The sequence below is a fragment of the Carassius gibelio genome, chromosome A6 (genome assembly GCF_023724105.1).
Source record: "Carassius gibelio isolate Cgi1373 ecotype wild population from Czech Republic chromosome A6, carGib1.2-hapl.c, whole genome shotgun sequence".
Classification (NCBI taxonomy): Eukaryota; Metazoa; Chordata; class Actinopteri; order Cypriniformes; family Cyprinidae; genus Carassius; species Carassius gibelio.
In genome coordinates this window covers 2,179,965-2,207,635 of record NC_068376.1, presented here as the reverse complement: position 1 = coordinate 2,207,635, position 27,671 = coordinate 2,179,965, and the positions used below count along the sequence as shown (strand labels likewise).

At 37.6% G+C, this 27,671-nt stretch overlaps 1 protein-coding gene across 1 annotated transcript; it reads left to right on the top strand.

The window, feature by feature from the left end:
- Nucleotides 1-5,148: 5,148 nt before the first annotated feature.
- LOC128015242 (collagen alpha-1(XXVIII) chain) lies at nucleotides 5,149-27,204 on the top strand. Its single transcript, XM_052598920.1, has 36 exons — nucleotides 5,149-5,373; nucleotides 5,613-5,783; nucleotides 6,699-7,252; nucleotides 11,168-11,188; nucleotides 11,276-11,335; nucleotides 11,750-11,803; nucleotides 11,885-11,929; nucleotides 12,028-12,054; nucleotides 12,579-12,623; nucleotides 12,707-12,751; nucleotides 12,851-12,904; nucleotides 17,171-17,239; nucleotides 17,322-17,390; nucleotides 17,490-17,558; nucleotides 17,813-17,881; nucleotides 18,292-18,360; nucleotides 18,439-18,507; nucleotides 18,627-18,695; nucleotides 19,480-19,551; nucleotides 19,643-19,711; nucleotides 19,901-19,972; nucleotides 20,085-20,153; nucleotides 20,312-20,380; nucleotides 20,462-20,530; nucleotides 20,658-20,726; nucleotides 20,830-20,898; nucleotides 22,153-22,221; nucleotides 22,310-22,378; nucleotides 22,458-22,538; nucleotides 22,938-22,973; nucleotides 23,068-23,104; nucleotides 23,590-24,147; nucleotides 24,821-25,077; nucleotides 25,221-25,413; nucleotides 26,567-26,758; nucleotides 26,855-27,204. Coding segments are annotated over exons 1-36 (3,618 nt in total). The 5' UTR covers nucleotides 5,149-5,372; the 3' UTR covers nucleotides 26,863-27,204.
- Nucleotides 27,205-27,671: the final 467 nt, after the last annotated feature.

Genomic DNA, 27,671 nt, shown 5'->3' with positions numbered 1-27,671 from the left:
TCATGAAGAGCACTAAGTACCAACTCTACCATTTCCACGGGAGTTGCCCCTGGGACGTTTAGACGGCTGTCTGTGACAGTACCCCTTACGACCAAAGGCCTAAGCTACACACCCAACTTAATTGTTAGGGCCTCGGCCCAGTGTAGAGCTGAAGGCTTGGAATCAGGAAAGATTCAAATACTGTTCTAAGGAGGGGCTCTCGGGGCACTCCGATAGAGCAGCGCATAGATGGAATGTTGCATCTCAAAACAGTATGATTGATAGTCATCAACTCGATCTATGGAAACAATACTGGTGCGCTTTTGAAAAAAAACAGAGAACTCATTCTCATATGAGAGGAGAACTCCGAGCTCAGAGTAGCGCACTCATAGGCGACCCTTTTTGGAAAAAGGAAAAAGAGGAGCGCTGCTAAACTACCACGAGAATCGCCCAAATAGCCCCTCATGTTGATGGAAGTGATGCTTGAAGTGTATAAATAAATACACACTTGCTGAATGAAGCCCAAGGAACCAAAGTCTAATCATCTCAAGGAAGGGAACGAGGCGGAGCACATAACCCTTACCATACAGGATTTCAGAAAGTGCGCAGAGTAAAGCATTCACACTTACCATTTATGTGGATTTTAGAAAGTGTGCAAAGTGTTCACGTGCACACTGACCATCATGTGGTTTTGAGAATGTACACAAAGCTTAGCCTGTGTACCTAAAGGTTCCTAAGCAATCGCGGAGGCACTGAATCCCACGGGAGAGGCAAGCTCAATTTTACAAACCACAGGCGAGGGGAGCATCACCTGAGGCAGCATATATAAGAAGACTTCTGTAACTGCCACCTCCACTACTCGCTAGATGCAACAGCACCACTAAGCGGCCAGGAGACCCCTCAGGGTGACCTGGCCGGACATCCATGAAATTCCCTGCAGTGCTGTGCCAGGCCTGATGATCAAGGAGGCTCCCTCAGAAGCCTGTGATATCAGCCATTTAATAACGGAACATGAAGCCGGATGGCTGGTGCTGGCGAGTGTTCAGTAAACACTGTAATTGAGCACTGCAAAGGAAACTCACAGAATTTATTAGTAGACACAAAACCAGCAGCAATTTAATACACATAAGCATATACAGGAAAGGTTACATACTCACCTACCCTCCTGTGTTGGAGCCCCATTCAAGGGGCACCTCCTTTTAGTCTGGACCATCAGTAGGTTGGTTGCTATGAACATAAAACCAACCAAAAACATTATAGGTCCAGCATAGGAGACTGTTATGCAAGAGGTTTCCACCTAACCTTGATCAGGTGGAGAGCTGGTGGTTGCAGGGGAATTAGGAAGGGGATGATAAAAGCAGAAGTAAAAAATCCCTGAAGGGAATGAGTAGATTCCTCGGTTTCACTCTGATTAGGTTCAGATCCCTCACGTCCAACACATCTCTTAGATTCAGCTTACCTCCACATGACCCACGATTCCTCTTACCCCTGCCCACTGGTGGGGGAGGAGCATGAGTCGCGAGACTAGCCTTCTGTGCCCTTCTTTGATCCTCAGATAGAGACAGGCCAGGACCCCTATGTTGTTCAGGCTCAGTCCAGGACCTTCGTGGAATGAAGGATCTGAAAGCAGCAGAGCGCGCCTTCGTCTCCCTGAACTTCTTGATTACCGTCTCAATGGAAATACCGATAAGTTCAGAAGACGAAACCCGAGTATCGAGAAGAAAGCCTTTTCTTTCTTCCCGATGTCTCCCGGGTTCATCCACAGACGTCTCTCCGCTTCTACCGTGGCTTCCACCATGGTCGCCCTAGTTCCACCTGGTAGCATGGAGAGAGGTCCGTGGTGCGGCGCGGCTACCTGATCAGGAGAAAGGCCCTTGCCTCCATCCAGGTCTCTTAGCAGATCAGCCTGATATGCCTGAAGCACGACCATTGTGTGTAACAAAGCCACAGCCTGACCTGTTGGTGCGTATGCCTTGCCATCTAAGCCAGATGAATTTCTGAAGGGGCTTAGATGGAGAGGAGGGAGCTTAAGAGAGGATGTCTCCCCTGCAGAAAGAAATTTTTTTTTTTAGCTCTTTCTACAGGGGGCATCCCCTCATAGCCTTTTATTTTAATGGTCTTACATCGTCATCTTGTTAGCGCATTTTCCAAGTCTAACTCTGCCGTGGCACGATCCATAACCTCTAACAGCTCTACATACGCAGGGCAGGAGAATTGAGAAGGCTCAGCCTCAGCTTCTTCACCATCCTCAAATATCTCCTGCTTTTCCTGGGTAAAAACCTAGCAGAGCACTATCCTCTGTATCAGATAGTGTTAAAGATATAACATCATCCTCCCGAGGCTCTCTCTCGTCCGCCACCATTACGAGCGTGAAAGGGAAAATCCCTCTTTAAAACATTCAGAACACTCATTCTCCTCCATGCCTCAGCAGCGACAGGTCCTGAACCACGGAAGCCTTTTTTTTCGGACTATAAGTCGCACTTTTTTTCATAGTTTGTCTGGTCCTGCGACTTATTGTCAGGTGCGACTTATTTATCAAAATTAATTTGATATGAACCAAGAGTAATGAACCAAGAGAAAACATTACCATCTACAGCCGCTAGAGGGCGCTCTATGCTGCTCAGTGCTCCTGTAGTCTACAATGAGCAGCATAGAGCGCCCTCTCACGGCTGTAGACGGTAATGTTTTCTCTTGGTGCTTGGTTCTAAATAAATGCGACTTATAGTCTAGTGCGACTTATATATGTTTTGTCCTCATCGTGACGTAGTTTTGGACTGATGCGACTTCTACTCAGGTGCGACTTATAGTCCGAAGAATACGGTACTGGTATATATATTAGTAACAGGAGAACTGTTACAAGTCTATAAGTCTTTATAAGTACAATGTTTTCAGTCATTAATTCTTTCTGGTGGTCATTCTCCTTTCTGAGCACCTACCTTTTTTCCTGAGTTCATGGTTTGTTTCACCTCTTGCCTGATTCCTTAGTTTATGCTGTTTGCATGTGTTACCTGCCTTGATTGACTGTCCTATGTTGTGGCCTCTACCTGTTTTTGGATTCACGATTTCTGGATTAATAAAGGACTGCACTTGGATCCTCAGCCTGTCTGAGCAGTGCATGACAAATCATTATATTTGCAATTTATTCAGTTTCTCTGGTCATTTTTTTTAAGGAGTAGAAATTCAACTATGAAAATTGACTTTGACAAATGACTTTGAATTAATAAAAATGTAAATAAGTGCTAGGCCAATTTATAATTTTTATTGCGTTGCAGATCTCTGAAGTTGCTCTGTTTTCTTGTGGAAGAAATCATCAAAGTGAACCCCACTGTGCCTAAAAAGTCAGAAACCTTTAGGTATAATAATATAAAAAGGCAAAAAGCTGCAGAAAAGGTCCACACACACTATGAAAAAGAAAATGCGAGGAAAAAAAAATGTTTTACTAGGAACAGCAAAAGTTTTGGTCACAACACAACCTTCTTCAGTGCCATGTTGTGACTGCAACATTAGCCACACTTTTTTCTTTTTCACAACTGTGGGGGCTTTAAAAACTCATTTACATTTACATTTACAGCGGTTATATGGTGCTTCTGTATTGAAGCAGGACAATAAAATATGGTGCACTGTTCATGATTTTCTGATATATGCGCATGGAAAACATAGCAAAGTGCACTACACTGCGTATTGATAGTTTACACATTTATTTAAGTCCATGGCCCACAGTTCTTGGAGAACATCTCTGAGAATGGTGTTATCCTGATTTGATCCTGCTCTGTTCGCTTTAAGTCATTATTTGCACAAATCTGATTTTATGTTTCTGCCCAGATTCACATGTTTTATTGTTTTATTATTGCCTGGCTTTGAACACCACATGCTTTGATGTTTCAGCTTCGGTTCATTAGTGTACAGTGGTGAGGTGTTTCCGCACAGCATGCTGACATCCAGTACATGGCATGTAGCTGTAAATCACAACATGTCAGGATGTTAACGATTCACGCTGGAGATGAAGTGTTAAGTCCCATTTCATGGGAATCATGGAAAGGGAATGAAACACACACATACAAGAGATGAGTTATTCCTGGTGAGTGAAACGATGATTGTTATGCTTCTCATAACCTTCAGCAGTACCTTATTCCACAATATTTACTGAAACTGTCTGCCCTACTTCTACATGGCAGCTAAAAGCTGGTACTTTCACATGGGTGAAAGCAAGTGAAAAGGCACACACAGTTGTGTTGTAAATGGTCATTCACAAGATTCTTGACAATTAGAAAAAGAATGGCTATCAGATTGAAGTATTATAGAGAAAATTTACACACCATCAGGCCACAAGATGTAGATGTCAGAATAAGAGTCCAAACAGCTGATAAAAACATCACAAAAATCTTGTGAAGCAAAAAGCTGCCTTTGTAAGAAACAAATCCATCAGAAAGACATTTTATCTTTAAACCTTCACTTTTGGACAAAATTCAAGTCCATATTCCATAATAATGCATGCTCCAGTGAAAAAGTCCCCTGTTGTTTCACATGTAAAAATCCACCCACATATTTGTTTCGAACTGTTCTGGACTGTTTTGGCTTGTAAACAGTGCTTGATCTGTGCATATTCCTCTCCTGATTCAGACTAAATTACTTTTTCCCTGGAAAAAGAAATATTATTGATAAATAATTTGTATTTTAGCTTGATGTACTGGTTTAAAGTAAAAAAAAATAAATCCTTGGAATCTCATTCTCATTCTGTTTGGACTTTCATTCTGACGGCACCCATTCACAGCAGAGGATCTGTTAATGGGCAAGTGATATAATGCAAAATTTCTCCAAATATGCAGTTAATTTTCAGCAAATTAAAACTTTTGGATGAACTTTTCCTTTTTTTGTTCAATGCATTTTTGAAAACAATTTTATAACTTTTATAACATAAACAAAAATAAAATAATGCTTAACAGATTTACAGGTGCATTCAAATGTTAAATCTGTTATAAATTGCAATATATTGTTTCAAAATGAAAATATTATAACTGCACTTGTTTTGAAAATGATTACATTCTTTGTTACATTCATGCACAGCCATGTGTCTTATAAAGTATGCAACAAATGTAAAAATGGGTGGGTTCACAGGAGGAGCTCTGGATATCATTGTTCCTCTGGATGGCAGCAGATGATTCACATGAATGGAACCGATGCAAACATTTCTTGTCTTTTACAGCAAACCCAAGCAGTCTTCACACATATCCAGTGATTCTCAGTCATTCTGTATGGCATCTTTTTATTGCAGGTGAATCTCAGGCAAAGAAGACGTTGTGAACTCCATAATGAGCTGCTCATCTTCATTATTCATCTGCTGATTCTTGGTTGTTTAATACCGGTACTGTACTGAAATTAGAGCTGCTTCACACAGTAAGTGCACATTTTACTTGCATTTGCATATTATATTAGAACAGCTCAGATAAATGACTGAAAATACAATAATGAGACTCATGTGAAAACTTTTTTTGCTATTACACTTTTGAAATATGAAATTATGTTAATGTTTTGAGTATGTAGGATTGCACACTTGATGATTTAATGTATGTAATGCATTTGAGAATATGTTCTTAATACAGTGTTGGCATCTGTTTGTCTCTCTTCTACTGTAGTGATGATACGGCTGTGTGTAAGCTGGCTGGTTTTGCTGTTGGGAGTGCAGGCTCTTTTGGCTCAGCTGGACGATCTTGATGATGATGATTATGATGATGATGTAAAAGAGAAGAGAAATGGAAGAAACAAAAATAAACCAATCACCTCTAATGTCATCCCGAAAAACAATAGTAAGTATTTCTTGCTGTACAACACAACAGACAGCAGGAAGTGAGCAGGTGGCTTGGAAAATACTGTATTTGCCTTTAATTCAAAAGACCATTTGGTTTGAACTAAGCACCAGTTTAGGAAAGTTTTTGATGCATGTGGTGTGAGATAATCACAACAGATTTCATTTATGCATCTGTCAGACATCGGCAAGGTGTGGTTGATTAAGAAATTAAATTAACAAATGAAACTGATATAAATACTTCTCAGGAGCAAGAAAAGTTCATATGTGAAGTTTGCCGCCTTACGGTCTGCTCTGCTCTCTAGGGCTTCTGAATTTGATCTAAACCCTGCTCACTGTCCTGGGGCAAATTTCCTCTTTGACATGTTTCTTCTTCATCATAAATGTGATTTACTGGAGACTGGGGTCATTTCAGCTGGTTCCCATTTGCGTTTACCTTCAAAGAAATTTTTGGCACTATACGTTATTTATATATTACCTAACCATTTATCAAAAGATTTTCAGTTTTTATTTTAATTTCAGTAATTTTATGTTTTTATAATTTATCTCATGTGCCTATATAGTGTAGTTTTTATTAGGATGTAGTTTTAATTTAGTTACATTTAGTTACAAAAATGCAATGTTGGTTAGTCCACTGGCTGTAAGAATATACGTTAGAATAATTACAATAATAACATTGGTATGTTGTGATTGATTTTTTGATTGATTGATTGATTGGAAAAAAAAGACAAAAACACCATGAAACACCATAAAACTCAAATCTGCATGACTCCAGGAGTCAAGTTTGATGTCAATATTTGGTCACAATACACACAAGAAACAAAGTTGTTTGAAAATGTTACTGGTGTCAAAATCTGATGTGTTGTGTCCAAATAACAAAATGAATGTTTAGTATGTTTTGTCATTTTTCTTTCAGATGCGGACTGTTATTTGGAACTGGCATTTTTGGTGGACAGTTCAGAAAGTGCCAAAGACAGCCATCCCCAAGAGAAACGTTTTGTCACTGATCTCGTTAACCGGATCCAGAACATCCGACTCCAAACCGGCCAAGGCTTGAACTTTAGAACTGCCCTCCTTCAGTACAGCAGTCATGTGATCACCGAACAGTCTTTCAAAGATTGGAGGGGCGTCGCCACCTTCCAGGACCACATCGGGCCCATGGCTTACATAGGGCACGGTACCTACACCACCTACGCCATCACCAACCTCACACGCATCTATCTGGAGGAGTCTGGCCCTGACCGCGTGAAGGTGGCCATCCTGATGTACGACGGCGAGTCGCATCCAAAGAATCCAGATATCTTCTCTGCTTTAGCTGATGCCAAGAACCAAGGGATCAAATTCTTCACAGTAGGTTTCACAAACGCTGCCAATGTGGAACAGCTGCGGATTCTGGCCAGTCCTCCAGCTGCCCGCTACGTACACAACCTACAGGACAAGGGCGTGGTGGACAAGATCCTCAAAGAGATTGTGAGTAGTGCTTTCCCTTAGGAAATAAAAATCTTGTGTCAACTGTTTTTGATAGACATAACAAATGGAGAGAAAAAGGAGATTTTGTCCTGCTAGACCCCAGTAATCTAAGGTGTCTCATTAAAGGGATAGTTCACCCAAAAATGAAAATTCTGTAATTTACTCACCATCAAACCTGTAAGATTTTAGTTCGTCTTCGGAAACACAAATTAAGGTATTTGATTATTTTAATGAATGTGTATCTGTGAGATGTCTACGCAACTATGACTTTGTCACTTCAGAAAATTTAGATGAAACCACTGAGTACATGTGAATTAGTTTTTTCGATTTCTTTATGAAGGCTTTGAAGTGATAGTTGTGTATACTGTCAATGGAGGGACAAACATCTCTCAGAATCTCGCTTATTTATGTTCTGAAGATGAATGAAAGTTTTTCAGATTTGGAAAGACATGAGAGCTAGTAAATGATGACGGAATTTTCATTTTTGAGTACTATCCCTTTAAGAGTTCCCCACAACCATTGTGAGCCTAAAGGCTGAAATGCACCACACAATTTTTAAAACAGACTTTAAAGACTAAGCATCACACATTGGCTAACATTGTAACTGATTACAGCTAAAAACTGGGCATCATAAACTAAACTACAGAAGATAAAAATATATTTTATAACCTATTTTCTGTGAAATCTGTCAATTCCGACTGCCCAAAATAAGTATCAACTTTTCAAGAATGAAGATCGGGGCAAATATCTGTGCAGAAGTTGTGTAGTGTATTCCAGCTTTAAATTGACCGCAGAGTTATTTGGTGCCAACAGCTTCTACAATCTACTTAGGTTTACAGTGCTGTTGGAAGTCTTTCAGTATAAACTCAAATTCTATTTAAATTCTTCAAAGACCCAATGAACTGTGAACACATTCATTTTATAGCTTTTCACATGTACTGAATATGAGCTGTTGCCTCATTTGTTCCTATTTTTTATTTCTCCTGAAAAATGTTTGAAGAAACATCTGAAAATAAAAAAAAATGTCATGCAAGAGCAACATCTGAGCAATAAAACTACCCTAAGGATTATCCAAACAAAGCAGTTTAAGTTGGCAGTGTTAAGACGAGAGCTGTGAAATCAAACTTTTGGTGCTGAGGGACCAACTTTGAAGAGTAGAAATTCTGAAGGTCGGATGCTTGTGAAGGCCCAAATGAAGGATTTATATCTCTTGAGGGATCTCAGATTAAGAGGGGCATGTGTGTGTCGGGGTATGTGCTACTGAGAACATTCTTCTTGAAGCTATGGAAAATGAGCTGTCTTATCTCTGTATCTGTCCTGAGGACATGGAAAAATTTGATTATGAATTCCTTCGACAGGGCATTAATGGCAAAATGAGTAAATGCTCACTCAAACACACCTTATCTCAAATTAAAACCCCTAAAGGTGATTTAAGAAGTTGTCTACTAGAGGATAGTGTTGATGGTATTTTGGATCATGGCACTTATAGGCAAGTAATGCAAGTTCAAGTCTGGCTCATGTAATTTCCTGAACCCATTCCCACCCATAGTTACCTTATAAAGGTTATACAAAGCATGTCTGTAAAAAAATTACAAAAAAAAAAAATATTCCACCCAAATACCCCGATGAAAGGATCAGTGTAAATTGATTTGCTGGTCCAGGTTGACCAATCATCAAACAGGTTGTTGGGTTAAATGACAGTTGTTTAAATGTTCTTTTAGTCTGGACAGAACTTGAAAGAACTTAAAGAAGTTTGAAGTTATTTACAATGATTTTTAAGAACATTCTATTCAAGAATTGGAATTATTTTTAAGTCTTCAATGATAAGAAAAAATAATAGACATTCTGTAGAAGATAAAAAAAACATAACTTAGAAGTATTTTTGGAATGCAAAATATTCTCTGTTCTTAAATTAGAATTAAAAGAGAATGCCTATTCATTCTTAAGAGGGTTTCATGAATCCGGCCCCTGGTAGGTCTTGACCATTCTAGTCAGGGCTGGTAGACTACGTTGACTAAGCTGGTTTGGTGATGGTTGAGCTGGTTAACTGTTGCACCTCTGTAAGCTGGAATGTGTGTTTCTTTGGTCTTTTCAACAGAAGACATATACTTAAGGTAGAAACATGTGAGGAAGCATCTACTGTATTGTGGGTGGATACACATTCGCAGACTTCCAGTGAATTGTTCCTGTTCCTGTTTCCCGCTGGAATATCCAGATAACACTACATTGAAGGTGATAAATGGTCTGGTTTTGCAGGATTTTAGATGGTCCAATCTGGTAATTAGCTGGAACCACTGGAAGAAAAGGATGTTTAGGTGGTTTTAGACAAATAGACTACCAGTTGATGGAGCCAAGGAAGACCTGGTAGATCTTGATCACACTGTTAGAGCTAGTAGACGACTTTGGCTAAACTGCTGTAGACCTTGCTGAGCTGCTTGAGCAGTTTGATAACTTTTTTTTTGTGGTGGGTAGATCCAAATTCTGAGAGTAAAAATACTCCATACTCTTTTTTTTTTTTTTTTTTTTTGTATACTAGTACATATATTTTGATTATTCCATCAAGCTTTTCAGCTGTGCATATGATGTAGTCAAATATGTTTAAAGAGATGTTTTTTGGAGCAATATATTACAGTAATTTTTCTCAGTTATTAAATGTAAATAGATTTGGTGGGTCTGCTTGACCAGTTTGACTACCTTTAGTTGGTATGGATTTTTCCTACTGGAATTAGAGCAGAGTATCAGTTAGCGGGTTGCAGTATTTGCAAAAGGAACATCTGTTTCCCATTGACTTTGTGCCGGGTCAGAGCTTTAGGGTACTACGAGCAGCATGAACCTGCATGCAGGATGAATATCTCACCCAGCCTTCTGCACGCTAGCTGCTCTGGAACGACTGTTGATGCAGGTGCTTGTCAATGAGACAAGAAAAGCACAATCAAGAGCTTTAATCACAGGCCAGGAGCATACAAATAGCATGCAGCATTGTCGTGTTCTCTGCTCAATGTCTCATGCATAGTGTTTGCATCTGTTAATCATCTGCTCGATCAAACTAAGCGGGATATTGCTCATCGCACACGTTTTAAGTTAAATAAGACATGCATCTTTCCGATGTGTCATTAACTGTGTGCTCTCAAGATAAAATTACTTAATGTGCTGCAATTAAATTTCCTTTGTTCTTATGAGTGCCTGTGATTCCCAGATTACGGCATCTGTCTATCGTCACTGTCTTTAAACATTATCTTTCATCCTAGGGATCTTGCTATGTGTCACTCTTTCTCTTTTTCTGTTTTACTCATTCATACACACATGCACCTGTTATGCAGATGCGCACACTAATCCTGACATGAGAAGCATTGAATAAAAAAAATCAGCCTTGCATGTGGTACACATGTATATGGATATTCAGACTTACTTCCAGTGGCCCTTTGTGTATCATGAAGAAAAGAAATATGGGACTTTTCAGTTTTTCTAAATGTTGGTTTGGACATTTATACACCTATAGGCTGTGTTAGGAGTGAGAGTTATTATTTAATGCAAATTAAAAGAGAAATATGTCCTTCTTTGGGGTTGTTTAATTCTGAATTTTCATTTGTGGACATCTTTAGGATTCTGTGACTCTTCAGAATATCAGATATTAAAATGTGATCCGTTAGTTCAGCTTTATTCTGTAGCTCTGAGGTTTAACTGGGCTTAAAATATTTGGGAACATGCCTTGACAACTTACAGTGTCTAGTATTACATGTTTAAGGTTCATTTAGAAAATGTAAGAGTTAGTAACTTATGACAGCATATATCAGATGTTTGATACCAGAACATGCCACAAATGTGATTGTGGTCATGAAATTCTTGTAAATCTTTTATAATTCTTGTACATTTTTCATGTAAATTTACCTTTTTTTTGCTTTTGTTTCCTTCTAGAGTGAGCTGGCTAATGAAGCGGTAAGAGTTTTTCTGACAGAAACAATTTAGGACACTTAAGAGTGACATTATTTGTTGTGACTAAGACAATGTGTGTGTGTCCAACAGTGTCCACTTTCCCCAAAATGCCCTTGTGAGAAAGGAGAGCGAGGACCCAGTGGACCCGCTGTAAGTGTCAAACATTCTTAAAATGCTTCCTAGCCCCTCACAGTGTTTAAACGATTTGCACGATTTACTAATTCGTTCCCTCAATGTACTAAAACGTGCACACGATTACTATTGCATTCCCTCGATTTACTATTTTGTTCACTCGATTTATAAATTGTGCGCATGATTTACTAATTCATTCCCTCGATTTGCTAAATTGTGTGCACGATTTAGCAAATCGAGGGAACGTAATAGTAATTGTGTGCATGTTTTATTACATTGAGGGAAGGAATTAGTAAATTGTGCGCACAATTTATTTATTTTTTCTTGCATTTCATGTGCGGGTCTCCGTAAGAATCAGATAATTCAGATTTGATAAAAATTTTAAACAAAACTGCTATTTTTTAGTTAACACTCGTTCTCTAAAAACCACAGGGTAAAAAGGGTCGTCCTGGAGAAGACGGAAGTCCAGGACCTAGAGGACAAAAGGTCAAAGATATTTTAAATTAATGCTCATGTTTGTTATTATTTATTTATGTTACCCTCTAAAATTTGAGACACTTCCTGCAGGGAGAGAGCGGATTCAGCGGTCCTCCTGGACGAGACGGGACAGAGGTGAGCAAGTCCAGAACAAGGCCTAAAGTCACTCTATATTGAAATTATCTGCTTGTGTAATGGCTTTTTCTCACCACGTGTTCTGTGTTGATCATTAGGGCAAACCTGGATACAAAGGAGAAAAGGTAAGATGATGCATCAGCTCACATAATGCAAGTTATCAGAAATCGGCTGTTATTAGAAAATAAGTAGAGTCCCATGGGTTAGATTTTCAAGAAATGCATGAACTAATAAATATATATATATATATATATATATATATATATTGCTTGAAATGCAATAAAAGTCAATTTGAATAAAAGCAAATGCCAAATGCATATATGCAAATATATGCACGTTATGAATGTCTTATTTGTAGCCCTTAATAGTGCATTAAATATTTTTGTTTGCTTATGTTTTGCTGTTTGATGTGACAGTGGTTTTTAAAATTATTTATAGACATTTAAATTATAATTTATAATTTTGGTATTTCGACTTGTATTATATATATGTATACAGACATACATAAAACTGTCAAAGTAATGTATATTTTGTATAAAGTGTAAAATATATACTATATTAAGTCCAAAAAATAACTAGACATGCCTTTAAATTGTATTGTGTGTATATGTACAAAGGGGCACTGACCATTAAAAAGCAATATTTTTAGGGTGAGCGAGGGGAGTGTGGGACACCAGGAGTCAAAGGAGACAGAGTGAGTGACACTACACATCTACAATGTAGTTCATGCACAATAACATGCTGTATGTTTAACTGTCTAAATCTGATTCTTTTAAGGGTCCAGAGGGTCCCACTGGTATCAGAGGAAGCCGAGGGCTGCAGGTATGTCTTTAAACTTCATTTGTGAAAATGCAAAACAAGCTTTTTTTTCTCTTATTCAATAGTATTTTACCGTATTCACTCTGTTGTGTTCCTCTGCAGGGTTTGCCTGGACCCAATGGAGACGTGGGACCTGAGGGCCCACCGGGCAAAAAAGTGGGTTCAATTCAGCAGTGTCCTTTTTTCTTTTCAGAGAGCATGTGGAAAATTACACTCTTCAAAATAAAGGCTCCAAAAGAGGGTTTTCAGAGTAAAAGCCATGTAATAATTATTTGGGGTTCCGACAAATAACCTTTAAGAACCTCTTTTTCTTAGTGTTTGGAACATTTTAAAACTCTTTAATAATCATGAAAAAGCTTTTGTGAAATTAAAATGTCTAGTGGATGTCAAAGGTTTAATTTATATGTGTAGGGAATGTTTGGAACAACCTAAAACCATAAATGTTCTTCCATGTTCATGTATGATAGAAATATTTATATAGACTTAAAACCCCTGTATCAGGCTTTTATTGGTTATTTTTAATTTAGTATTTAGTTTTTAACTTGTGTTAGTGCTGATATCCATCTGTGTGCTACTAAGGAACTTAAAACTTAATTATTTTTCTGGAATGTTTGCTTTTTTCACATGCCGATGGCTGCCATCTGAGCAACAGATTAATGTCTGGACTTGCATGCATGTGTCGCACCACAAATCAGTATCTCTGTCTTTGACAGGTGAAGGTGTTCTGTCTAATGTGTCTGAACACAGTAATTGCAGTCTTTACTTTAGTATGTCTGAAAATAGTATGTTTCTTTAAAGACCCCCGATTTCATCTGCCAAATGAAAGAATGCATAAAGACTTGTGCCTACATAATGAAATGATTTTTTATAACATAATGCTTCTTGTGATATTTCAATTGAACAGATCCTGCTAATATTCAAGCATTAAGTCTTTTGTTTAAAGCAGCACGTGTTTATTTTGGTGCACATATAAACATAGACTTTATATTCAGTGAATCTGACTGAATCCAGATGATGTAAACAGTTTTTTGCTGCAGTTTGAGTTTTGGGATCAGTTCCATGTAGATTAATCATGTTTTAGATGTAAATGTGATCCACTCTTCACCCTCCTTTTTTTACTTGAACACTTCATATTTAGAATGGCATGTAATGCATGATATATTGCAAAAGACATTGAACATGAGTGCAACAGTCAAATACATCTGTCTAGCATGTGTGTGCATAGAAAAACAATGGAAAAGTAGCACAATGGAATTGAAAAATGCATTCTGTGTGAACGGATCAGATAACATTATTTTACACATTTAATACCAAGATTTTACTAGTAATGGCACAATAATATTTTTATTGCCTTTTTCTGATTATCATATCAGCAAAATCCAAAATCAGTCAACTTGTAATTCCTTGTGCATTGATTTATTAGTACATAAAACCATTTTTTGAGTCAATTGCCATAAAAATCAATGGTGCGATTCCAACCATTCTCATAACTATCTACCGCCCCCCCAAGAGCAATAATGCCTTTTTAACTGAATTATCTGAACTCTTGACTTATCTATGTTCCATATCTTCAAATGTTATCCTTCTGGGTGATTTTAACATTCATACAGATAATGTCAGTAATGTATTTACAAGCGAATTTTTATCATGTTTGGATTGCTTTGGTATACAACAATTTAACACACTGCCCACCCATACTAAGGGGCATACTCTTGATCTTGTTTGCTGTTCTGGTATAACACCTTTTTATTGTACTGTTTCTGATTTATCCATATCAGATCACTTTCTGGTCTCATTCTGTGCCAAACTGGCCATTTTTAAGGTAAACCTGTGTCGCCCGATTACATTTCGGAATATTAAGAACATTGATTTGCCTACTCTTGCTGATGAACTTGCCATCTTTTCCAGTAAATCTGATTTCACTACTGTTGATGAACTGGTAAAATATTACAATGATGGACTGAACATGCTTTTAGATGAATTCGCACCCGTGAAAACGCGAAGGGTTTCATTTGTGCATTCAGCTCCTTGGTTTACACCTGAACTGCGTGAACTTAAAACTAAAGGCCGTAGGTTAGAGCGGCTGTACGTCAGGTCTGGCCTTACCGTTCATAAAAACATGTATGCTGAACATATTCAAAATTATAAAAATGCACTGACTACAGCTAAATCCGATAACTACTCCAATGTAATTGGAGTTAGCAATGGGAACTCTAGGTCACTTTTCTCGGTGGTAAACAATATTCTGAAACCACCTGATTCTTTGCCATCTGATATGTATTCCACTGACTTATGTGATCGCTTTTTGACTTTTTTTACATCTAAGGTTGAAAATGTACATCGGCAATTACTTACTGGTACTCTTCACAATGACTCCTGTCAGTCTATCACTCACACACCTCCCAACTCTGTCTTCTCTAACTTTACACTACCAACTACTTCAGAGATAGTGGGTCTGATAGGTAAATCTAAATCTTCGACTTGTCAATTAGACCCTCTACCAACTCCTTTAGTTAAAGCTTGTTTACCAGCCCTTTTGCCGTTCATAACTAAAATCGTTCATGCTTCACTTGGTTCTGGTTTTGTATCTCCATCTCTTAAATCTGCTATTATTACACCCATACTTAAGAAACCAGGGGGTGATCCATTTGATTTTGAAAATTTTCGTCCAATTTCAAATTTACCATTCATCTCTAAGGTAGTTGAAATGTGTATTGCAATTCAAATTCATGAACATCTGTCCAATAATAACTTGTATGAACAATTCCAATCTGGTTTTCGTCCCCACCACAGCACTGAGACTGCTCTTGTCAGAATAACCAATGATCTACTGTTGGCAGCTGACTCTGGGCTTTTAACTATACTTGTCCTCCTTGACTTGAGCGCTGCCTTTGATACTGTCTCACATAACGTACTTCTTGACAGATTAGTCTCCATTGGTATTACTGGCACTGCTCTGTCTTGGTTTAGTTCATATCTATCTGGACACAGTCAGCGTATTCAACTAAAAGGTTTTAGTTCAAGAATATCTACAGTCACCACTGGTGTTCCCCAAGGTTCTGTTTTGGGCCCGCTTCTCTTCATTATATATATGCTCCCTCTTGGTAATATTTTAAGGAAATATGGTATTAATTTTCACTGTTATGCGGATGACACCCAACTTTACCTGTCTGCCAAACCTACCGGTTCTTTTCCTCCGCCATCTTTGTCAAGCTGTTTAGCTGAAATTAAAGACTGGCTTTCAGCGAACTTCTTGAAATTAAATGGCAATAAAACTGAGGCTCTGCTTGTTGGCACTAAATCTGTTGTGTCTAAATCTAATTGTTTCTCTTTACACATTGATAATACTGCAATCTGTCCTTCCTCTCAGGTTAAAAGTTTGGGTGTCATCATGGATAGCACACTATCTTTTAAAGCTCAGATTAATAATATCACACGGATTGCATACTTCCATTTGCGCAATATTAATCGTCTACGTCCATTTCTTTCAAATAATAATACTGCAGTTCTCATTCACGCACTAGTCACCTCACGTATAGACTACTGCAATGCTCTTCTCACAGGTATTCCCTTCAAACTGCTACATAAACTTCAACTGGTTCAGAATTCTGCAGCTCGTGTTCTCTCTAGAACACCTTATACTGATCACATTTCTCCGGTTCTCCAGCAATTGCACTGGCTTCCAGTAAAATATAGAGTTGAATTCAAAATCTTGCTTCTCACTTATAAGGCACTTCATAATCTTGCACCACAATACCTTACTCAACTTCTCCAGGTTTATACTCCTTCACGTGCACTTAGATCTTCATCTTCAATTTCTCTTGTGGTACCTCGGATTCGACTTACTATTATGGGTGCCAGATCTTTTAGTCATGTTGCCCCCCGCCTATGGAACTCCCTTCCCCTCGATGTTCGCAATAGCGATTGCTTGTTGACTTTTACAAAGCGTCTTAAGACATATCTTTTTATACAGGCTTTTTTATGAAAAATTTTATTGAGACTTAAATCCACTTTATATGTATATGCTGTTTGTTTCTTGTTTGTTTTGTCTTATGCAGTGACCTGTATATTGCTTGTAAGGTGACCTTGGGTGTTCTGAAAGGCGCCATGAAATAAAATGCATTATTATTATTATTATTTCAGAACATATGTGAGTGTTTTAAACAGTTGTAGTTACCCTGTTTTGCAGTTAAATGAGTTTAAGATTTGTTTTAAGACTGTATCGGTTTGTTTTGTATAGTCGTTTGGTATTAATGTTATTAAGTCTTAAAGTTGTTTTTAAATACCTTTACCAGCAATACCAGAAAATGAGTTCTGGACCATTAATGCCTGTCTAATGTGGTCTTTTCTATAAGGCAGAGAAAGAGCATTGAGTTCACAGATTGCACTTCAATATTGTTCTGGATGGTTCTGCTTCTTCAGGGTGAGAGAGGCTTTCCCGGACCACCAGGAATACAGGGCGAGACTGGCTTTGGGCTTCCTGGACCAAAGGTTGGCTTTTATATACAACTCATGAGGTCAGGCACCCAGTGAACTCATGTCTGTGATAATAACATGTGTTTTCTCAATGTAGGGTGATGTGGGGTTCCAAGGCCGAATGGGTCCTCCTGGGTCTCCTGGGCTCGGCGAGCCGGGCCTACCGGTAAAGATATCCGAGTGATCATTCTCAATAGAGGTTATAATTGACACTGAACACAAAGATATCATTGTATTGACTTTTACAATTATGTTTACTCTGAAGGGGCCACAGGGGCCGCAGGGTTTGCCAGGAGAGAAGGGTCCACCGGGAGAGGGTTTACCAGGACCAAAGGTAAACACGTCATTGCACACAGTTTCAGAATGCAGTCAAATCAAAGTTATGAAGAGGTTTAATATGTTTTTATGCAAGTTGTGTCTTGTGTGTGCAGTTTATATCAGAGAGCCTTTGACTTTTATCCAAAGCAACTTCCATCTCCAACAACCATTTTTTAGTTTAGCATCATGGCTAAACTAAATGTTATGTATATACACACAGGATGGCAGTGCATGTATACATTTGATGGTTTAAACTTTTGTCTTTTACAGGGAGAGAGGGGTCTGGAGGGGCTGAAAGGACCCAGGGGACCAGTAGGTCTTGGCATTAAAGGAGACAGGGTAAAACATTCAGATCAATTGAATAAAATTAGATTTTGAAGTGAAAGTTTAATCACTTTTTTTTTTTTAGCTCATAGGTCGATTGCACCCTAAAGCTGCTCTATACTAGATGTTTAGTTTACTTCAAAAGCTTCTAAAAATTCATTAGAAGTGTTCTTAGTTCTGAGAATTTTGTGGTGAAACTATTTGTATCATTTGCATTATTAAACCCTTCTCTGTGGATTTTTTAAAGGTCATGTCACAGCATGCAGTGCAATCAGCATATATGGCATACAGGCATATATGAATATAAGTGTTGCATCTACTCCAAATTATTTTAATAACTAGATTGTATGTGAACTGACAGATTGGCTTATGCTTGACTCCGAGGTGTGCAATTACAATAATATATTTTTGTTTATTGTCTTAAGGGTGATATTGGTCCTCCCGGTCTTCAAGGACCAGTGGGGCTTCCTGGAGCAGGAATCCACGGAGAGAAGGTGCTGACAAGCTTGTGATCTGAGAATGACATAAAAATGAACTGTACATCTATGCATTGTTGGATATGCTTGTTTTAGGGTATAGAAGGACCGCGAGGACCCCCAGGAAGCAGAGGCCCAGTGGGTGAGGGCTACCCTGGACCAAAGGCAAGAGTTTTCCATCATGCTATAAACACTGTCACAAATTCAAATACTAAAAGGGTTGAATAAACTTTATCTGATAAGTTATGAAATCATCTGTATGTTTAAAAAATGTACTCTTGAAGGGTGATCAAGGTTTACCAGGTGAGATCGGTGCACCAGGAGAGAGAGGAGCAGGAGAACCAGGAGCTAAAGTAAGTCATCTTCACTTTACTCTTTTTTTTTTTTTTTGTTAACAACTGTTTATTGAATTTTCTTTTGTGAACAACAGCAGAAGACAAAAAGCAACTGAGCAAATGTAAAACCCATCCCAACCCATCCCACCCCCTGCTAGACTAAAGAGTAGAGAAGAAAAATTATAAATAAATACATAAAGTAAAATAAACAATAATAAAATAATTTTTAAAGTAACTGAAAAATGTATCATATCTAACATGAGGGGACCTAAATCTGACCAAAAAGTAATATACAATTCGACAGGAATACCATCTAAACCTGGGGATTTCCCCTTGTTCATAGATCGAATTGCTGACTCCAGCTCTTGAAGGGTAATCGGTTCAGCCAGGTAATCAGAGTCCGAATCTGACAGCCTAGGTAAATCATGGTTGGACAGAAAAGATGCAAAAGAGTCAGGGTCACCAACAGCAGAAGAAGTATAGAGGTTAGAGTAAAAAGAATGAAAAGAAATATTAATGTCTTTTGGATCTGTCACAATATTTTTCTGGTTAAAATGGTTAAGCATCCCACTGAAGACACCAAGTCTACCAACTCTAACCATCTTGAGCAAGATGGTCTACTAGGTTGAAAATTAGACACATCAGCTGTTAACCCAGCTGAACATCTATCTTTACCAGATTGGACCACCTTTTACTAGACAATGATTATAAATGTCAAGCTTTGACCAGCTAGAAACCATGTAAAACTAGCACTGCTTTTATCCAGAATATAAATGATTAATACTTGATTTATTCTGCGAAGGGAGAACCTGGTGCTCCGGGGTTATCAGGATTACCAGGTTTACCAGGAGAGGATGGCGCTCCAGGACAGAAGGTACCAGGCCCTCTTTAATCTCTTAAATTATTTTAGTTAGCATCATCTGCTCAGAAAGTCTACACACATTCATCTTCTGTGTGTATTTCAGGGAGAACTAGGAACCCCTGGGTTAAGGGGCCATGAAGGAGCAGCAGGAGTGGGCATCCAGGGTGAAAAAGTATCTCTTTACTCACATTTTCCTGCATGTTTAACTTTGTAAAATCATCTTAAAGACCCATTAAACGAAAGTTTAAGTTTTGAGGATGATATTTCCATACATGTCAATCTTCTAACTTCAGTGGGGTCTTTAACTGTGAACACCAACTTGATGCTTATTGATGTAGCGTTTTGTTTTGATGTTGTTTAGGGTGATCAGGGTCAGCGGGGAATCCGTGGGTTAGCAGGGCCACCAGGAATAGCTGGACCCTCAGGGTCAAAGGTGAGTGCCTAGTTCTCATTGATGAGTCTGGAATATTCTGTCTTTTGCTACATAGACATTAAATAACATTTCATATAAAATGTCCTTCTGTTCTTTATTAATGTCTTCGTAGGGAGAGCCTGGCACCCCTGGGCGCCTGGGATTACCTGGACTACCAGGGCGTGCTATAACAGGACCAAAAGTAAAAGCTTTTCTATTGCAATATGGAAATAAACCAAGTTTTGGTATTTGTTATATAAAATAAAGAAAAGCTAGTTTTCACAAGTCACTTTCGGACTTTTGAACCTCACAATATCTGCAAAAAACCTTTCAAATGCGCATTGTGATGTCTCATTACAGGGTGATGTCGGCCTTCCAGGTCCTTCTGGTCCAGTAGGAGAAACGGGATATGGTCTTCCTGGGCCAAAGGTTCATTTAATTCTTAATTACTGTTAAGACTGTAAAAAAACCCATGTTATTAACCTGTCTTGCTCATGCTTTGTTTCTCAGGGTGATCGTGGTGACCCAGGTCTTCCTGGTCTAAGTGGACCAAAAGGGGACGGCTATCCTGGTCCATCAGTGTGTTAAAAACCTCCACAGGCTCTTATTAAAATCCATTCATGATTATGAGATCGTTCTGTAGGGAAGTTCTCACAATTCATCATGAAGTCATATTTTGTTGTAGCTGTGTGCTGTTTGTTTGCAGGGGCCTCCTGGTCTTCCTGGGCTTCCAGGAGATCCTGGTTCAGAGGGCATAGGGATACCTGGACCAAAGGTAGGACTGTTCTTATGTGTCACCCTAAAGCAGATCACCTGTATTTCAATATTATGATCGAATGGGGTGTAAACACAAGTATTTCATCATGACTGTGTCTCAGGGTGATATTGGCTTCAGAGGTTTACCAGGCCCACCTGGACCCCCAGGCGAAGGACTACAAGGACCTCCTGTACGTCATCAAACACAGACAGATACTATCTCTTGATTAAGCCCATGTCAATCTCTTTCAGCTCCTCTTAGCTTTGATTTAGTACATTCTTGCATTAGATCCTCTCCCATTGTGCCACAAGATTTTAAAATGAGAATAATAAAAGTAAAAATGATATGGTGGGGTGCAATTAAAGTAAATAATTAGACTGAGTATTAACAAGAACTCTTTACCATAATACAAAAGGAAATATGTGTGTTGATGAACATATCAAATCAAAAGTCTTCACAGTTGCCCCAAAAAGTATTTAAAATATTAAATTTAAAATATTATGTTAAAATAACATTTACATTACCATTTTAACGTTTTTTTTTATTTTATTTTTTATTCCGCAAAGCCACAGTAAATTCAAATGGGTCATTGAAGACATTTATAATGTTACGGAAGATTTTTATTTCAAATAAACTTTCTATTAATCAGAGAAGAAGAAAAAAAATCATTACAGTTTCCACAAAATATTAAGATGATTTCTGAAGATCATGTGACACTGAAGACTGGAGTAATGATGATGAAAATACAGCTGCGCAACATAGAAATAAATACAATTTTACAAAATATAAAAGCGTTAATTCAAATTGTAATGATATTTCACATTATTACAGTTTTAAGTGTATTTTTGATCAAATAAATTTAGCCTTTATGAGCAGATGAGACTTCTTTCAAAAAGCAAAACAGCTTACCAACCCCAAACATTTGAATGGTAGAGTATACAGTATATTATACATTTTTATAGTACAAAAAAAATAATAATAAGGTGGCATCTGCAAACAAATGTTGCTAATTGTTCCCCCAACTAGTAATAGTGATTTGAAACTTGTAGGTTAAAATGTGTTTTGAATTTTTATATATATATAAATGCCATCTAATATGTTATCTCTTGATATTATCTGTGTAGTATTTTTCTCATATGTGATCCCGTTCTGTCTCCCTGAATGAACTTGCCAGAGAATACATGCCATTCCTCAATTACCACATCATCTTAACACCACATTTATCATAGTACTGTCTCTGTGATGATCATACATTCACCACAAGACACACACACACACACGTGCTCAAAATCTTCTACATATGTCCAGCAAATCCGGCTAATGTAATCCAGTAACCTAAACGTCATTCCAGATGTTTCGGGGCTGCTTTTGTCTCAGCACCAATGAATCTGAATGTGTTTTCCCCTTGAAATGTGTTAATATTGAATATCTCTGATCAAACCAGGGCAACATGGGAAGACCAGGACCTCCTGGACCTACTGGGCCACCAGGACAAGGCCTACAGGGTCCAAAGGTGGCGACACTGGCATAAAAATAATAAAGAATTGAACACATATATATGTGTTTTCAAACCAAACAGCATATCTTCTACACTATTGCAGGGTGATCAGGGGTCACAGGGTGTGAGCGGGCCAAGAGGAACTCCTGGAGAAGGAATGCCCGGGTCAAAGGTCTCAGGTTTTGTTGTATAATCTGTGTCGTGATTAAATATTCATACAGTTTAATATGAAGCTCATGTGTGTTTTTCAGGGGGATCGTGGAGCTCAGGGTGAGAGGGGGATGAAGGGGGTTAAAGGTGATATGGGAGATCATGGCATTCCTGGACAAACAGTGAGTAAATGAACCTCAGCATTGACAGCGTTGCTGCATGTGTGAAGCATTTCAAATCAGTCATAATGTATATGAGTTTATATTTCATATAGGATACAGCCTAAATGGTAGACAGCAAGGTAATTTGTTAAAATGTGTTCATTGGTGCAATTCATTAATTTGGTTAAAAAGCATGCAATGAAATACACAACACAATAAAATGCATGAAACATCAAGTGTTTAAAAAGATTTAGTAAAAATGAAACATTTAAGAATAAAAGACATTAATAAGAGCTTCTCACCATTATTTAAAGCAAACTAGGTTTAAAGCAACTTATGTTTGTAAAACATCTCAGTGATGTCATTTCCATTTTTTTGTATATTTATATGTATTATAACTCACTAACTCACTTTTTTCAGGGTAGACCAGGAATCAAAGGAGAATCTGGACTTACGGTGTGTCTTTTAAATCTTTCACATCATACTACATCATTAAAATCATGTGCATTTCAAGCAATTCACGTTATGTGTTTTTTTTGTTTTTTTTTAGAGGGACGAGATAATCAGGATGATAAGGGAGATTTGTGGTATGTACATCTCACATTTGAACAATTTACTGTTCAAATGTTTGGGGTCTGTAAGTTTCTTCTGCACACCAAGACTGCACTCGATCAAAAATACAGGAAAAACAGTAATATCGTGAAACAATTTTCAGTTTAAAATAAGAGTTTTCTATTGTAAAACATTTAAAAAAATACAATTTATTTGTGATGCAAAGCTGAATTTTCAGCATCATTACTCCAGTCTTCAGTGTCACATGATTAAGGAAAATTTCAATATTTTTGTTGAAACTGTGATGCATTTTTTAAATATAAAAAAAAAATAGAAAGTTCAAAAGAACAGCACTGATTTGGAATAGAAATCTTAAACATTATAAATTGATATAGTCACTTTTAATCAATTTTGACGCATCGTAAATAAAAGCATTAATTATTTTAAAAACATTTTACTCACCCCAGACTTTCGAATGGTAGTGTGTAAAGTTCATGAAATGTCCCGTGTTGTCTATCAGGTTGTGGAGTCAAGTGTAAGGAGCGTCCCATGGAGCTGGTGTTTGTGATTGACAGCTCTGAAAGTGTCGGGCCTGAAAATTTTGAGATCATCAAGGACTTTGTGGCTGCGTTAGTCGACAGACTCACCGTGGGGCGTAACGCCACCCGAGTCGGTCTCGTTTTGTACAGCTTAGAGGTCCAGCTTGAGTTCAACCTCGCTCGCTACATGACCAAACAAGATGTCAAACAAGCGATACGCAGTGTTCACTACATCGGCGAGGGCACGTACACTGGCTCTGCCATACGCAAAGCAACTCAGGGAGCATTTTACAGCGCAAGGACAGGGGTCAGGAAGGTTGCCATTGTCATCACAGACGGACAAACTGATAAACGGGAGCCTGTGAAGCTGGAAATCGCTGTCAGGGAGGCGCATGCAGCTAACATTGAGATGTACGCTCTGGGGATTGTTAACATTAGTGATCCAACACAAGAAGAGTTTCTCCAGGAGCTCAATCTCATTGCGTCGGACCCTGACAGTGAGCACATGTTCTACATAGACCACTTCAACACCTTGCCAGGTAACCAATACAGCAAACCTGAGGCTGAACGCCAATTCACATACTCCTCCTAGATGAAAGTACTTATGTTTACATACATATGGAGGTATGAGAATAACCTTTGTGTGTGCAAGATGCTTTTTCTCACAAAATAATGTATTTATGGCATCTACAAGTTTTTTTGTTTTGTTTTGGGATTTTTTTTATATCCCTTTTTATCTTGACTCACTATTTGATTGCACTGCTAAACAGTAAATTTTACACAAACTTAATTTAACATCTAAAGTATTTTAATAATTCAAGTTTTTAGTTACATTTACAAAATTATGATTCATTATCACAATTTAAATGTATAGGTTTTATACACATACACACACATTGTATGGTGTATGGTATGCTAAAATGATAATATATTTAATAAAATATAATAAAAATTAATATAAATAAGTAATTGCTCATTTATAATAATAGCTTATTATATATATATATATATATATATATATATATATATATATATATATATATATATATATATATATATATATATATATATATATATATATACTTTAGTTATTTATTTATTTATTTCAATAAATCCAAATGATTGGCTTTATCTGGAATTAATCAGCTGTTTACTTTTGTATAGATTTAAATATCTAATATTACTTTTCTCTCTTTTTAATTGAATCAACAGCTCTGGAGTCCAAACTAGTCAATAAGCTCTGTGAGGATGAGAATGGAGCACCTATCTTCAGTCGCATTAATGGTTTTGAAAACGGATATGGGATTAATGGCAACCGCATCAATGGTAATGGCAGGGACAATTATGGCACCAACATACATAACAGCCACAGAGAGAACACGAGAACACACTCGGGGATGAACACTGTCACTCATGAGAGCGGGAGAGGAGACACGTTTGCTCCAACAGCTGCTCCAGACATTACCGAGGTTAGTTCACTGATGGTCTCAACAGTGACCACCTGCTTTCTTGGTGGCCTTGGTATGGTAATTAAGATAATGAAGAGAATTTTTACTTGCACTCAACTTTGATTTTGTTTTGAGTGTTTTTAGAGTTTCTAATGTTCTCTCAGGTGGATGAGCGTGTACCTGAGACGCCAGACACAAACACTTCAGAGCAGAGCAGCAGTAGAGGAGATACTCCAACAGACACTGGGTCATCCACACAAAGCAGACCTTCATCAGGGACTACATCGTCATCCACAACTGTGAACACGTCAACCTCAGTGCGGTATAAACCAGCACCACGACCACCATTGCCTAAAGGTAAAAACATAACACATTCACTAATACATGACTAAATACACTACTGTTTGAAAGTCAGGCATCAGTAGGATTTCTCTTAATTAGTTAGTTAATTAAAGAAGTGAATGCTTGTATTAAGCAATAGATGCATTAAATAAATTAAAGTGACAGTAATGACTTAAATATTGTTTCAAAAGTTTTTTTCACATAAAGTTATTTACTATTGCATTCCCTCAGTTTACTATTTCGTTCACTCGATTTATAAATTGTGCGCACGATTTACTAATTTATTCCCTCTATTTGCTAAATCGTGCTCACAATTTAGCAAATCGAGGGAACGCAATAGTAATTGCGTGCACGTTTCAGTACATTGAGGGAATGAATTAGTAAATTGTGCGCACAATTTATTAATTTTTTCTTGCATGTAATGTGCGGGGCTCCGTAATATATATGTATATATATATATATATATATATATATATATATATATATATATATATATATATATATATATATATATAACAATTTATTTTTTTAACTTGAAAAAAGTATCACAGTTTCTGCAAGAAACAGCAGGCAGCACAACTTTTTTCATCAGCGTATTAGAATGATTTCTGAGTAATGATCCTGAAAGCTCAGCTTTGATCACAGGAATAAATTACAATTTAAAATATGCATATATAGTATAACTTTGTTTACTGTATCTTCAATCAAATAAATGCAGCCTTAGTGAGCATAAGAGAATTCAAAAAAAAAAAAAAAAAAATCTTACAATTGAACATTTTTTGCTTGGTAGTGTACATTCTTCAAATCCCTGATATCATAGATACTCATTCATTTTTTTGGGAAACATTACTAGAAAATTACTACAACGGTTTACAAATAAAGCATTTTGTTCATTTTATGACATTTACTTGCATCTTTTTACTTATTTAAAAGTGCAAAGTCTGCTGCATATGCATGTACAGGATTTGAGACATGACATGCATTTCAGATCATCAGGTCACCAAACTGCAGTCTTTTGATTTCTTGAAATGTCTGATGAACAACAACAACAACAAAAACCTAGTTTAAAATTCACATAAATAACAAAAGTAACTTGTGGTTACTAGACAATGTAGTTCACTAGACAAGATCTGAAATATATAAATAATTTTTTTAAATCTGTGTTCAGAGGTTGTATCTCTGGACCCCCGTTGTGAGCTGCTCCTGGATCAGGGCCCTTGTCGGGACTATAACATCCGCTGGTACTACGACCGGCAGGCCAACGCCTGTGCGCAGTTCTGGTACGGAGGCTGTGATGGGAACCGTAACCGCTTTGACACAGAAGAAGATTGCAAAAACACATGTGTTGTCGTGAGAGCAGGTAAAATGCACATTTGAATTTAACTTATCGAACTTAACTTAATGAAAATGGACACCAGTGTCTGCCATATAGTCACACCCTTTTCTTTGCATTTAGGAGGCTGATATCCATTGTGGATACATTTCCCTTTGTTTGTAATTCCTCACACTCCAATACAATGGACCTGCACTGAAATACACAAAGTATATGAAAAATTGGTGGGACAGGACATTTTATTGAGAGTAGCTAATTGATCAAGCAGAGTATGTTTCGTATCACAAGCTGCAGAACTGTGAAAAAAGCAATACTGTAATACTGTCATAGTTACCCAGCATTCATTGAACTCACATTAATATAATAAATGTAATTTAGTCTTGATTTTGAGAACTAATGTTTTCGGAATGTATTAAAGCTTGTCATTTTTAATCTTGTACTTTTGGTAATAAAATATTTTGTATGTAGATAAATGACTTGGCTGTTACAATGTCAACAAATTCGGTTCACTAAATCATGTTGTATTATGTTCAGCTCAAGAAAGAGTCGTGTTGGTTTTTATAGTGTTATAATGAGGTAAGGTGGAAGATGTTCTGTAGAAATTTTGAGTTTGCACACTGCCATCTCTTGGAGAGAAATGAAGGTACAATATTATGATATTGTGATGTCTAAGGATGTCCATAATACCTGAGAAAGCAATCCATAAGCATTCCCATTCATCTCAGTGGCACTCCTGGACAGGCATGACCTGCCATTTTTGTTAATGTATGTTTACCCCTACTATACATCAGTAGGGCTCCAATACAATCAACCCCAAACTTCTGAGAAAACCGCATCGAATATAAAAACCTTAATGCTGAATAAGCCTCAACTAACCTTGATCAATTAAACTGGTATCTTTTTCACTAATGCTTCCTCTTTAACAGTCTCACACATATGT